The 15,720-nt window shown below is 31.8% G+C and overlaps 1 protein-coding gene across 3 annotated transcripts in view; it reads right to left on the bottom strand.

Moving 5' to 3' along the window:
• The window catches only part of LOC145267103 (max dimerization protein 1-like), a 217,757-nt gene that overhangs the window by 54,325 nt on the left and 147,712 nt on the right, over window positions 1-15,720 (bottom strand). For all 3 annotated transcript variants that reach the window (XM_080123119.1, XM_080123118.1, XM_080123120.1), the window contains one exon: window positions 3,963-4,077. In XM_080123119.1, coding sequence (XP_079979245.1) covers window positions 3,963-4,077 — 115 coding nt within the window. The remainder of the gene's footprint in view (window positions 1-3,962; window positions 4,078-15,720) is intronic.

Raw genomic sequence — 15,720 nt, 5'->3', positions numbered from 1 at the left:
TTATCATTGTAAAATACTTTTTATTATTGTAAAATACTTTTTATTATTGTAAAATACTTTTTATCATTGTAAAATACTTTTTATTATTGTAAAATACTTTTTATTATTGTAAAATACTTTTTATTATTGTAAAATACTTTTTATTATTGTAAAATACTTTTTATTATTGTAAAATAATTTTATCATTGTAAAATACTTTTTATCATTGTAAAATACTTTTTATCATTGTAAAATACTTTTTATCATTGTAAAATACTTTTTATTATTGTAAAATACTTTTTGCCCCTTTTTAATCAAATTTTTAATTAAATATAAATTTTTCAAAATTTACAGTTCAATCAAATTTTCCTTTTTAAATCAAAATTAAAGTTAAATTATTTTAAAAATAAGTTTTTGTTAAAATATAATAGCAAAAAGAAGTTAAATGTAATTTTTAACTATTTAAAGAATTATTTTAAAAAAATTTTTTAATAATTTTAAAATTTTCAGAATATAAGATTATTTAAGTTTTTTAATTTGAAGTTATCATAAAAGTAAAATTTTATGATACTTATGAAAGTATGTTGGAAAAATAAGTTAGATTTAATTTTAAATCATTTCTATTTTTCATTTTCTAAAATTTTCAATTACATTTTATAAATGTCAAAATTTACAAAACTTCACTTCTTTTTTAAAAAAGAAGTGAAGTTTTGTAAATTGGTGAAGCATTTTTTATATTTTTGAAAAAGAAGTGAAGTTTTGTAAATTGGTGAAGCATTTTTTAAATTTTTAAAAAAGAAGTGAAGTTTTGTAAATTGGTGAAGCATTTTTTAAATTTTTAAAAAAGTGAAGTTTTGTAAATTGGTGAAGCATTTTTTAAATTTTTAAAAAAGAAGTGAAGTTTTGTAAATTGGTGAAGCATTAGAAATCAAATTTAAATACTATTTTGGTTGTTACAATACACTGGCTAAAAGAAATTTTTTTCACAATTTTTTGCTAAATTTTCAAAATTTAAAGTTCAGTCATCTTTTCTTTACACATTTTTAAAATCAAAAATTAACATTAAATATTTTTTTTAATTTTTAAAAAGAAATTAAATGTTACTTTTAAGTCATTTTAACATTTTTTTTTTTTTTAAGAAATCGAATGAAATAGAAATAATAACTGGAATGGTAACTAATTTTCTTTCCCTAAACTCGGAACTTTAGTAACTTCAGTCAGAAAAAAAAAAAAAAAAAAAAAAACATGAAAAAAATGAAACAAAAGAATAAAACAAAAAAAAAGGGGGGAAGGGTGTTAGGATTTTTATGAATAATCCTAACCAAATGAATTTTGAAGAGATCAATATTATTATCACCATGAAATAACTTGGAGCTGATATTTGTATTCTTTCTTATTGAAAGTGTTAATTATCCGTGTCCCTCCCTCATCCACAAACTGAGACATTCACTGATAATTCTGTCTGCTTTTCTTTGTCACAATTCTTTTTTTTTGAATAACAGAAAAGAGATTCTGTTTTCTATTATACTCTTTCTGGTTCGCGGGTCTCACAATATAGTCTTCTTAGAAACGTTTGCTTTCTCTCTCTCCTCACTTTGTTAAATGTCCCCTGTACCCATTCTGAGGCACGTCTCTTTCCTCTGTCTCCTTTCTCCCACTTGCTCTTTTGACTGTCTCTTTTCTTTCCAAGCTGAGAAGATTACTTCCTGTCTTCGGATAAATGACAGGCAATTCAGTTTTTTCACCTTTCACAATTCTTCCCGCCTTACGGAGAAGTTCCGAAATTATGTAATATTGTTCCGCATTTTCAGACCATTCCAATGTCTAATGACAATCAGGATTGTTATTATTCTTCCTCACGTCAGCTTCTTCATTCTCATCCTAATAATAATCATCATGATCATAATAATAATCCTCTTCGACTCATCTTTCAATGCATTCATCCCTCCCCCTCCTGTGAGCGCGGTTCCTTTGTTATAAACTTCCTTATATTCAGCAAACAAGAAAGAAGGAAGATCAAGGTTTTCTCTTTGGAACTATCAGCCATGCCATTAAGACAAGGCTTGAATGCAAACAAAGAAACTCTGAACAATTATCTCTTCAGTAGTATGCGGGCGGGGGGGGGGGTTGACGTCCCCATGAGTACCATGAATAATTCTAGGAATATGAGGACATTAAGTGCAAAAGCTATTTTATAAAACAGGTATTTTTATATAATTGGTTTATCTAAAGTTTTTAAACTGATTAAAGTCATGTGGGATCATATTTTGATTCATGCATTTTATTTAATATTAAATATGATTTTTTAACAAGAGACGCAATAGCACTAATAGTTTTAGATTTAAATAAATTACATTTTATTTATATAATTAGCAGGGTTATCCATGCATTTTATAAAATCTAGCAAGGTTATTCAATGTTACCTGGGAGTATGGAAAACAAAAACAGATTTTTTTTCTAAAGTGTATAACAAATTCCTTTTAGAGCTTTCTCTCCGACTGTCATCTTCCAGTTTTGTTTACTTTCCTCTTCTCTTCATCTATTGATTTGGATCCTGGTCATTCAAAAAGATTTTATAACCATATCAGGGTCACACTGATTCTGATGATGTAAAGTTTGTGTATGTATCTTGTTTCTGACTTTTAAGCAAATAATTAATTTTCCCTGAACAAAACAGTTTTGCATAACTTTTATGTATCTTTATGAAGATTAAAATCATGTAATAATGATACTAAACCTTATATCTAGATTCCTTATTCTACATTTCATCACATGATTTTGATTATAAAAAAATGTCTAAAATCGAAGGCTTAAGTTTTTTTCTTTGCTTATCAAGGCCCAATGGTCATTCGAGGATAAGGGTTAATACTGAGACAGCATGTGATAATTGGTAATGGTGGAACTTGGATAGGGCTTGATTATTTAAGAGAATGACTCAATAAGAACTTATTTACATTAGATTTAAAAACTACCATGTTGTAGTCAGCTGGGAAGCAGACCTGCATTATTGTGTTCCATAGACAGACAGTACTAAGAAAGAAACTTTGCTCATGAAATTTTCGTTTAGTTTTAGGCACTGATAGAAAATAAGTGAAATTATTGACAGTTGTTGTAGCTAAACAAGTATTTGTTGCGAATGTTTTCCGGGGGAGGGGGGCAATAGCTTAAAGCTCAGTCAAACAAATCACCTACTATGGCTTAAGTTGAAATTTGGAGAATCTTCTTTAATTGGTATCCAAAGGAAATTAATATCCGTAGTTCTTTTTACTATAACCACTAAATCAAACGATGTAAGATTTGTAAGTAAAATATATGTGTACCGGTATTCTAGTGCTGAGGCAACACCAGGTTGCCTTGCTGTGCAAACTCGGTGAGTTTGGAAGTCATGTGCAGTTGACACCATCAAAAAGTTCCAGATGTTGAGAGACGACAAGATGTTTCCTTTTTGAAGATAACTAAAAAGTAACTCTCTTAATATTAAATGAGGATGACAGTTTTGAACAGTGAGTGTTGTCAGCCAAATCAATCAGCTATTTATATTGAAAAAGAATTTAAAACAAAGTTTGTTTTTCCCATTAGTTTAGTCTCAATAACACAAGGCAAGAAGCCAAAAAAAAAAAAAAAGATCACAATTGACATGTTTGTTTTCCCTGGGTTTCACGTGGTTCAGCAAGTCAACCGTTTTCAAAATTTTACTCTGTACAACCTTGTCTAATCACTTGTTTCCAAGTGTTTTTTTTGGGGCCATCTGCGATTCAAAATATCCATGCTTTTGCAGCAGGTTCATTCACGAGGATGAATGCTCCATATGACCATACCAATCAATTCATCCTTAGAATAACCTCTATGCTGGTAAGTGCTTTCTGAAAATCCCCAGACCTGATGCATTGGGTTCGATCACATTTCACATTGCAGATTCATTGATCTGTTATTGTGCCATAGAAACATTAAATAAAATACTGCAATGAAAATATGAAACTAACCTTAATAAAAGATTTTGCTTTGGTTAATAATCCTAATGTTGTGTGGCGGGTACAGTCTTGACCCAATGGCACAAGATCTTTCAAATTTTCCAGACAATGACGTAAGTGAGCTCGTCTGAAATAGAGAAAAGAAAAGAACATTTTTTAAAAAAAATGAGCAACAAAAAAGCAAGATTTAAAGAAAGAAAAATAGACATTAGGAATAGGAGTAAAAAATAAAATTATGATACAAATTTATATATATATATATATATATATATATATATAATGTCTGTGTGTATATTTGTGTTATGTTTGTGTATTCCTTATAGGAAAAATGGTTAGAGAATCTACATAAAATCTAAAAGTGTATTCTAATTTACTGGAGATAACAACAGAAGTATTCATAAATTTCTAAGTGGTCTAGGATGGCATAACTCCTTTATAACAATAATAGATGTTACAAGCAAAAAAAAAGTGAAAAGGTGAATAGTAGTGACCTTTATTCAATCCTGGGCAATGTCAGGTCTTCCTACTAGTCATCTATATAATAAAGTTGGTCTGATGATTTTCTTCATTCATAACTTTCTCCTAAAAAATTAATATTCAGTTCTGATTCATCCGTTTTTCTTGTGGATCGTGTAGCGTGTTCTTACTATTTACTTGATTCTCCACAAAGTCCACGGTTAAATGCAGGGTTAGGTTTTAGTGTGGGAAAAATCTAGTTGTCCAAAAAAATGGGCACTTTGAATTCGGACAAAAAATATAAATTTTCTCAATCTTTACTGACTGAGGACAGATACTATACTTTGTTTCTAGCTATTGCTTTATGCCTATGTCTTGAATCCTGTTATAGTTAGCCATTCTGATGAGCCACATTAACAGCAAAACATGTCCATGTCCATAAAACACACCCACACACATTAGAACAGCTGACACAAATTTAACTGTTGGTATATTATCGAAATGTTGATTTCACAACCCCTCAGAGATGTACTAACATTGAAACATAAGTATATAGGTTATTTATTTATAAAGCTCTATTTTATATTGAGCATTTTTGAAAAATATTGGGTTTAAGTTCATTTTATCACTGTATTTAAATCACACACACACACACACACGCGCGTGCACGCTTTATTATTATGTTTCTTTATTTTTTGCGCCTTTGGCAAGTAAAAAAAGAGCTTTCCATGTATAGTATGGATTATCTTTTCTGCAGATAATCCATATATCCAGACTTATCTAAACTGCATGATATTTGGGGTGTTTAAGTGTATTTAAAGACTTTAGAGATGAAGCTATCACGAAAGAATAGCTTTCAAATGTACACTGCTAAATCCCGCACTAAAGTTTCTCTTTATTCATCATTTATTGTCGCATTTCATCGAATAAAAGGTTGTTTTCTCCTGTTTTCCATCAGCAGATGAACAGATGGGCTAAGAAAGAGGCAGACACGTGTTGATATTATGTAAAACTATTCAAAAAGGATTATTCCATGCAGTCCATAACAAGATATTTACTATTACACAGCATGGAATATAAAAAATAAAAAAGAGAAATAAAAGCCACACATGCAGGTGCGTGTGTGTTTTCTTCTATCTATAATATATAAAATAATGTTGGCTGATCTTAAAAGGTGGTCCTAAATAGCAATTAAGTTGACAAATTAAACCTACAGTTTTCTATATAGCTGTTCAGGTAATCAAAAAAAAAATATCATACAAAGATTTTTCAAAATTGTTCCGAAGTTAATTTATTTTTAGAATTTATATATATATATTTTTTATAAGAATTTCCATTCTCATCATTTTTTTCTTTTTCTTCAAAAATTAGAAAAAAAAAATCAACTTGGAAACAATCGTAAAACAAGAAATTGCTAAAGTATTTTATTTTGATTAACCAAAAAGATTTTTTATATCTTTAACAAAAACAATATATGCTAAAAAATACCCGTCCCAGGATGGGTAAAATTATTCCCTGAACGGAACAATTTTGCACCATTTTATGTCTTCTCATGAAAATCAAAATCCAGACATGACGCTAAACCTTATCTCAAGAAACATTATCATAATTTTTGACAAAATCTATTCACATGATTTGGATTCTAGCAAATTTCTAAAATTTAAGGCTTAAAATTTTTAATTCAGTGGATCTTGATTGATTAATGATTTATAGATAAAAAGTAAATGCAATTCAGAGATATTTTCATTTTCAAATGCAACGTTGTGCTTAAATTATGCCGCCTAAGGACACTTTAGAATACTGTAAAGAAACTGAAATTCGGGAAATATTCATTAATTGATGATAACATATTGTTAAAATTTTCACAAAATGTGGAAGCATTTGAATTTTCAAAGTGATTCCCCCCTCTCTTTGCCTCCCCCAACACCCTGCATAAAACTAAATTAAATTCAACATGCCCTATATTTTAGGCCTCGCAACTGTGTTTCAAAATTCCTAGTTTGTTAATTAGTTTACAAATATATAAACATTCCTAACTTTATAAACATATATATATATATATATATATATATATATATATATATATATATATATCGTTTCTTCCTTTTTACCTATCCCTCAGAAACAATGTTATTATGTTATTAGAATTCTTTAAGAATGCAACTGTCAACTGGAATGTGAGCAGTTCCAGAAAGGAACAAAAGAAAATTTTTAAAAATACAGAGTTCTAATGGGAGCAGTGGTAGGTGGAGAGAGACAGGGGGGTAGCAGGGTTACTAGAAGCAGGATTCTCATTTTCTCAATGCCATCCCCCCCCATCCTTATACCGATTGGAGAGTACGAAGAATTGTTAACCTAGATAAAAGTGTCACCTTATTGATTTTCGTAATGGTTTCTTTCATTTTCTTCAATTTATTTCCCCCCTCTTTTTCTCTTGATTGAAATCTTTTGACTGATTCGTAAGAGGCTGGCCAAGCAAGTTGCATGAAAACAATGAACAGTTAAATGACAAATAAAATCTCAGCTACGACAGAGATGAACTCTTTGTCTACCTTATCTTGACACATAGGTGAAGTAATTGGTGAAATGAACCTGTTGTATAAGCAGACAACCATTTCGTTGAATTCAATGCTTTAACAATTTCGTTACTCATTAAAATGGTGAGAAATAAGGAAAAATAAGAAAAAAATTCCCCAATGAAGGTTTCTTTAAATGTATCAGAATAAAACTTAAATCTAAAGCTAATGCTTAAGATAGAAAATACAAGATTCGGGTCTTTTTTTTATTAAACTATGTTGGGTCCATAATGAGAGACTTTTGTCTCCATCTACACAATTACAGAGGGCTTTGTGCATGGAGTCTGCCAATATCATCATCAACCTTCCTCTCAGTCACTTCCTAGGGACTTCTAATGCAAATGCAAGTTTTGCAATAATGTCGCAGTTGACCTCCCAGAACATCATCAAACTATCTGTGTTGCCATTCTCTCATCTTACTCTCCATTAAGATCTTTCTGTAAAATGTCTACCCATCTCATCATCGATCTTGCATCTCATCATCGATCTTGCTTTCACAATCCTAATGCAAACACAAGTTTCGCAATGCTCTCAAAACATCAAACCATCTGAGTCACCATCCTCTTATCTTACTCTCAATTGATGTGATACTGCACTACCTCTGGATATCCTCCTTGCAGATGTGGTCTGGCGTTCCAAACATTTTCGTTTCCATAACCCCAAATGTTCGCTTGACATTCTCCGCTATTGGTAAGCATTCACAGTTGTACAGAGTAATAATTCTCACACTTTGGTAGATCTTTGACTTTAGACAGTCGCTGATCTTGAAGTCACATGATACCATTGGTAGTGCACATGTCCAAACTATCTGAGCTGCCATTCCCTCTTAACCTCAACTGGTGCAATACCAGACCACTTTCAGCTATTGAGCATTACAAACATTCAGCAGTTAAATGGAACACGTACATCAAATCTGTTGCCAAGGCCGCTGGAAAAATGGTGGGATCTTTCTATCGATCCGGTAGATATCTCACTGCTGATGAAATTCTCTATCTATATAAGAGCCAGGTACGTCCAAGGATGGAATACTGTTGCCACATCTGAGCAGGAGCTGCTAGAAAGGACTTGTCCTGCCTTGATAGAGTTCAAAATAGACTTCGTAGCCTCGTAGGAGATGTCCTTTTCTCTTCCTGCAACCTCTATCTCACAGAAGAGATGTTGCGAGTTTGTTTCTGATGTATCATTATTTTCATGGAAAGTGTTCGACTGAGCTTCAGTCTATGGTCCCCCCTCGCCTAACTTCCACAAGAAACACTCGTCTAGCTGAAAACACTATCAATAATTCCCCCCACTCTTTATCTGTGCCTAAACCTAAACGTAGATTCCATGAACAAAGTTTCTTTCTTAGAACTGCACGCCTGTGGAATTGTCTTCCGTTTTCCTGCTGACTACAATATGGTTGTGTTCAAGTCTAACGTAAATAAGCTCTTGATGAGGCATTCCATATAAGTTATCAAATTTACCGAATTTTCATTACTAATGATTACTATATTGTCCAATTTCTACTGTACACTCTTTAACCCTTATCCTTGAGTGGCCTCTTGGCCTTGATAATATGGTGAGTCCTGTGTAAAAAAAAAAAAAGAACATTTTCATTTGCATAATAGCAAATGTTCGTTCTGCCTTCCTTATTGTCAAGGAACACACAGTTGAATGAAGCAACTAATTTCACAACACTTTGGTTAATCTTTGACTTTAGACAGTCGCTGATCTTGAAGTCACAGAAGATGCTGTTGGTGATGAGCCACTGAAACCATTTTTTACATTGAAACATGCAATTTCACTGAGAATGCTGCCGTGTTTGTTAAGTGTTGTGAATCAAGATATTTGAAGGCATTCGTTGGAGATCCTGTCTGTCAACTTGGATGGTGCTATGTTCATTTTTATCAGGAATTACAAACTGAATGTGTCTTCTGCGTTCATTTCGATACAAATAACTGGTTGAGTATATCCTGAGTTATAATATTGCTTTAGATGCAGAAAATATATTTAATGGTTGGATTAGTTGCAAGTAAAAAATATATAATAGATGTTTATCTTTGCCTTCATGGGAAACAAATGAGAAAAATAATGTTAGTAAAAATGAAGAATAAAAAAGTCTTTTCAAGGCAGTAGTTATGACTAATGTTTCACATTTTTTCATAAAGATATGTCGAATCAGCTGAATTTTTATCATAGACACTTTTATTTATATTTATGGGTTTTTTTTTTGTTTTTTTTCTTTTAAATGTGTTTACCGGCATTTATTAAATGAAAAATTGATTAATTATGCTGTAAAGTTGAAAAGAAAATGTTGCTGAAGTACATGGCGATGTAAATATTGATTACATTACTGAAGATTAAAGCAAACAGTTTGAAATGGCATTATCTCAATCTGTTACGCTCGTGGTCGATATGAGACAACTAAACAAGGTCGCAGATAAAACAGTTTTGAAAAGTCACTTTGTTTTTGGTGTTTGTTCATTTACTTTTTTAAAACAATGATCTCAAAAATGTTGCTGGAATCACTTAAGATATGAATCTAACTTTTTATCATGTTTTGTAATTTTTGAGATGAGCATTGATAATTTGTATTATATTAAAACACACACACACACACACATATATATATATATATATATATATATATATATATACACACACATTATATATATATATATATACATACATTATATACATACATATGTATACATATGCATATATCTATAATATATAGCGGTGTGTGTGTGTGTGTGTGTGTGTGTCTGGTCACGAATAGGCTCCTATATGGTTGACTATTTTAAAAAACTGGATTCGGCATTAGTGATGTATGAAAAACCTGTTTCCAGTAGCCTTGCTTGCAAGCGAAAAAAAAAAAAAAGGCTCCAAATTAAAAGGTCTCATGCTATAACCAAACTCCAAGCTCTGTCCCATCATCGAAATGTTGCATCTGTGCTTGTTTTACAAGTATTTTAATGGAATGTGCTCCAACGAATTTGAAGCACTTGTATCCCTCGATGTAAATACCCTGACTAATTCAACAAGCAGCAAAATCTCACCCCTAGATTGTAGAGATCTCTAGATGTCGGAAAACCAATAACAAACTAATAGTTTCTCCCCTCAAACTGCTAGACTTTGAATTTTCGTCCTGGGTTTCTGCTTCCATGACTGTACTGGCATGCCGAAGTTTAAGTGTAATGTGAACAGAGATCTTGCTGCTCAACTCCCTACATAGTATCCCTCTAGATTTGGTTCCAAATAGTAGATACTTCCATTCAATTGACACAGTGTTTTGTTTAGGGATGAAATAGAAAAAAGAAAAAGAACTACACAGCTAATATAGTTTTAAAATGTTGCAAACATGTGCTTCCATAGTTGACGATACGTCTTATCTACAGAGCACACTTTACTCGTGTTAACGAGTCGGCTGCCAATTTGCCAGGTTCAAACAAAAGGCATTACCTGAATGTAGGTCTCCACTCATTGGTTTTTTTGTTGCCACACTTGAATATGCATAGAAAAAATCTAGAACCGACACTTTTACCTATTGTGAGGCTTTTACACACCTAGAACAATGGCTACATTCAAAAAGCTTCTGGTGGTGAAATAAAACAATATATTAGCCTAATGTCAATCCCTAACTCTTGGTTTGTGAGTGCTTGGCTATAATGTCAATCCTCTTCAGAGATTAAAAATCGCATGTGCATTTGATTATGTTCGAAGGTTTTAACAAAGCAGATTTTAATAAGCTGAGGAGAAAGGAATATTCTTAGATACTAGTGGGACCCATGGAAAGTCAACCGTTGTATCTTTCTAAAACGTAGTTTCAGTGGTGAAAGCTTTGAAGGAGTTTATGGCATATTTCTATGATATGGATTTTATGGATGAAGGACACAGAAAAAATACTACACTTGAATCATAACTTAAAGGTGAAGAAATCATATTTTAGTTTCAATTCCACGTTTGATACAAAAGAAACATCAAATTAAAAAAATATTCTTTTGCGTTGCATCTTTGCATGTCATTGAAACATGTGCCCATACGACTGTTTCTCATCTTTTAATACAGTTCTTAGCGTGGAAAAAGATTTCATTTTTTTTTCACTTTTAAAATACACTCGAAAATATACTCATCATACTTCGTATATCATATATGCAAACAGAATTATAATAAAACTTGAGAAAGCGATGAATCCAATCTTTTATCTATAGGTTATTGTTCTAAAGGTAAAACATTAAAGAAATAATTCTTGCAATTATATATATATATATATATATATATATATATATATATATATATATATATATATATATATGAGCAAACAGTTAATAAAACATGTTAAAAAACACTTTGAAAAAGAGTTAAAAACAGATTTAATCTAAAAAGGAAACACTTGATAAGTGGATAGTCCTTAATCCGCGGAGTTTTGAAGAAATACTTTCCTTCTCATCAGAGGGTAGGAATTAGCAAAATGCGCGATCTGATTTTGCATGCAAAAGTATTTGATGAAACAATAAGTAAGTCAAAGATCTTACTTGATAACAAAAAAGTGAAGCAGACGGAATATGGTGAAGAAAAAGGTGATTACACGTGAATGGATAGTCTGGTGGAAGATAAATAATCCATATATATATATATATATCAAATTATAGTGATTCGATGAAATTAAAAAAACCTTTATTTAAATCACGGATTTTTTATTATTCCAAGTAAGACAAAGAATACTTTAGAAATTTTATCTCCTTATTCTATAGGGTTTCGATGCCTACCATCTCGTCAGAGGAGAAAATATTAGCAAATAGATATAATAGTATTCACCCTATTTGCTGAAGTCAGTTAGACATGGGAAATCATAATCAAAAATTGATTAAATAGAAGTCACATAGCAGGGTAAATTGAAAAAAAGGATATAAAGGTTTAGTTCCAAATTGCACGGTAAAATCCAAGGTGACTGTCTTATAATCACAGGTTTCCATATCAGCTGATTTTTAGATAAATTTATTCAGAAGTATATATATATATATATATATATATATATATATATATATATATTGACATTGCCTGAGATGCAGTGAAATCATCTTAGTTATTTTAATTTTTTATTTGTTTTCATATCTTTTTTTAACTTAAAGTACACCAGTATTACATTCTCCAATTTAAATTAAAAACTTATTTTTAGGTGGCTATTTGAAAATGTATTATATTAACCTTTACCTGAGGTGAACATTAAGAAAAATAAAATCTAATTTGATTTAATTCCTTTTAAAAAATACTCTCACCAGCTCAAAATTATTTTCATATGATCGCCACAAGATAGAACTCTGTATTTGTCAATATAGAGTTATTTATTTTTGTTTGGAATATATTTAAATAAAAAGTGGCATTTTTTTTACAAATAAAAACACTGCTGCAAAATGTCAGGTAGGTTGAGATAACATATATACATATATTTATAATAGGTGTGTGTGTGTGTGTGTGTGTGTGTGTGTGTGTGTGTGTGTGTGTGTGTGTGTGTGTGTGTGTGTGTGTACACGCGTGTACGTGTTCAAGTGGCCTATTTTCTACTTTGTTTAAACCAAAAGTACTGCTAACTACCTTCCAACAAGTGCAAAGTAAAAGAATAAAGACACATGATTGTTGTAAAGTCGTAAAATTTTTTAAATTTTTGGCAAGACTTGTGTTGTTGATGGGAAGTAGAGGTGGTGGAAAAACAAACACTAGTGTTAAAGAATATAGGTGAGAATTAGATTATACCTACATTAAATACTGTCTATCAAAGAAGAAAATTAGAAACAGTTCTCAATATTTTCAGTTCCTAGCACCATGATACAGGGGAAGGCCAGAGTCTTTGTTAAATATTGATCCCCTAGTTTATAGTTTAATTGGTTGAAAATAACAGATTAGAAACCGCTCAGAGGTTAGCTGAGATCAATTTTGTGACCTGAGTTAAAAATTGTTTCGGCTGTACTAGAAACAATGACATCGCAGTGGAGTGAGAGAATGTGCGTGCGTGAGAGAAAGAGAGAGAGAGGGGGGGAGTGATAAAAAGGGAATTTGTTGAAAAGCAATGTTCTGTTCAAGAATAACTTTTCCCCATCCTAGGAGATATATATATATATATATATATATATATATATATATATATATAGTATTATAGGGTGATATAATTTATTGTACAGATTTTTTACCAGTTGATTTGATACACAAGAGATGTGCCACACTAAAAGAAAACTAAAAAAAAAACAGTGTCAAGTAAATATCGACCAGGTCTATGTTTGAGAGAAGTTCGGCCATTGGCTAATGAAAATATTAACCCTTTGAGGAAGAAGTAACAACAAATCTGATTGGTTAAACACTAAGCAATTCAAGAGAAATAATCTATGAACTTAATCTGATGATTGCCTGCTGGAATGAAATATAGACCCAATTGTGTGTGTGTGTGTGTGTGTATATATATATATATATATATATATATATATATATAAAAGCGAAAATGTGTGTGTATGCATGTATACACGTTCGCTTTTTGTGTATGTCTGCAAAAGGCTTTTTTCCGGCGGGTTCTTGAGGTCGTCGCTCATTCTTAAAACTTTTTATATCACATCGAAATCATAATATCTACAAGTTAAGAACGGGGGTCACCTGTCTATTTAATCTGCCCGACTTTGAAAAGCTACATATTCTGCATGTGAATTTGGCTTTTCTGTATAATAAAAGCGAAACTAATTCGGAGCTGGTGTCATTGCGGTCGCAATCGCCGGAAAGGTGCAAAAGCAATCAGCTTTGATGAATGTGGAGTTTCTCCTTATATCAGACAATTGCTATTCAATTTGGACAATCTCCTTTAAATGGGGAGCTGGCCCCCCCCCCACCACCATCATCTTGGGGAAGCCAAAACTACCCCGCATTGAAACAAAGTAAACAAACCCAGAAAAGCTGCCTCGCAGTAAATAAAAAACTGCCACGTCATGACCTCATTACGGCCACCTGTCAATCAAACCTCTTTGACTTGACTCACCTTTTAACCCTTCTCAAACATTTATCAATTCCTCTCCCCTCGTGGCCGAGATGGTAAGATGGCTGGCTTTTTTCCCCTTTCGTTTCCACCCTCATGTCAAGGCTTTGGGATTGAATCCTACCTTCCTACTAAAACATTTTTTTTTTCTTTCACAACGTTTTTTTTTTTTTTAACATACACACCTCCAAACACCTGAACAACGCCGGGTATCCCTCGCTAGTATATATATAAAAGAAAGAGGGAAGTAAACACACTGACGATGAAATTAATGTTTATAAAACGTAGAAGTAGATAATCTGGACAATGTTTCTTTTCATTTTCTTAGCTGAAAAGCTTCTCTCTTTCACTGAGTTTCACTATTGAGATAGTTTCTTTTTCTGTATAGCTTTAACTTAGTTGTATTGAACTGATTCAGACATAGTTGCTATCGAGATGTAATTGACTCTATTCACCAAATATCAATCTACCATAGAACGCGCTTCTTTTACTTTTCTCAATGAAAAACAAACGCAGAAGAAAAATAAAACTTAAATGTAAAAAGAAACATTTTTATAAGTATTTTAAGTGTTTTTTCTCATCCAAAACAAATGTTAAGAAAGTGAATTTAATCAGAATGATGAAGAGACTGTCGTAGAGAAAGTGTAGGAAGAATAATATAATTATATTGTGGTTCGGTGTGTAGGTGTGTGTAGGAATAAATAATAAGACTATAATCTTGTTTACTTTTTTTTGAAAAAAGATTTGAAGAGATTTTTATTCATTGGAAGTACCTGTTTGTAGAAAATGTTTGGTTTGATGAGAGAAAAAGCAAAATATTTGTTTTAAAAAAAAACCAAAAAAAAAGCAATGTCTTTGATAGTTTATTGTTGGTTGTTTTACAGCATATCAACCCTTTTAGAGTTATGCTGAATGCGATCATTTTGGTAAACGTTTTCATGCTTCAAGTTTTTTTTTTTTATATTTTGAACTATTTATTCACAATGTTTCGTTTGGTTGTTTTGTAGATGAAAATGATTGTTTTGTAGAACATTACTGAGTTTTGCAAAGCAAAAAAAAAAACAATAGCATCACTGTTTGGTGCATTTTTGGTCAGAAAGCCAGTATCTTCAAACAGCCTATCTGGTAGCACCAGCTTTGATAGCTTAATAGCGCCTACCTTTGCCGGAAGAACAGAATGGCCATGGTTCAATATCTGTTGTTTAATAACTACAAATATGTAAGAAAATCTCAATTCTGAAAAATATATATACATTTTAATTAATAGATTGATTGGATCAAATAGAAAAGCAATCCCAACCGGCATTAGTTGAAAAAGCAGAATATATGTTCAAACAGGAAAACTCAATAAGAGCTTAGTGGTGTGGATCTTAAATACAGTTCAATCCTTTCTGAAGTCAAGGAGAAACTTCATCAGCCATGTTGAGTACCTAACATCTCAGGAAGAGACTAGATGACAGCTGTGAAAAAAATATAGATAACGCACTCCGCCATTCCTATTAACATAAGAATCGCCTGTTCAGAAGTCCCTGGTTCAGAAGCACCAAGATTGCTGTGAAAAAGACGCAACCACCTGAGAAGGGGGAATGGGGCGATCAAAAATTACGATGGCTAGATAGAGCTATACAATCGATCTAACCATCTAGGAATGTGAAGAGCAAAACTATACGATGCTGCACTGCCTTGTCTGACCTTTACTACCTAACTGGTGCAGCTTGAAAGATCTTACAAAGTAATGCAACAG

The sequence above is a fragment of the Euprymna scolopes genome, chromosome 42, assembly GCF_053919585.1.
Source record: "Euprymna scolopes isolate OS-2025 chromosome 42, ASM5391958v1, whole genome shotgun sequence".
NCBI lineage: Eukaryota > Metazoa > Mollusca > Cephalopoda > Sepiida > Sepiolidae > Euprymna > Euprymna scolopes.
The sequence above is the reverse complement of the archived record's forward strand: the minus strand, read 5'-3'. Positions and strand labels throughout refer to the sequence as shown.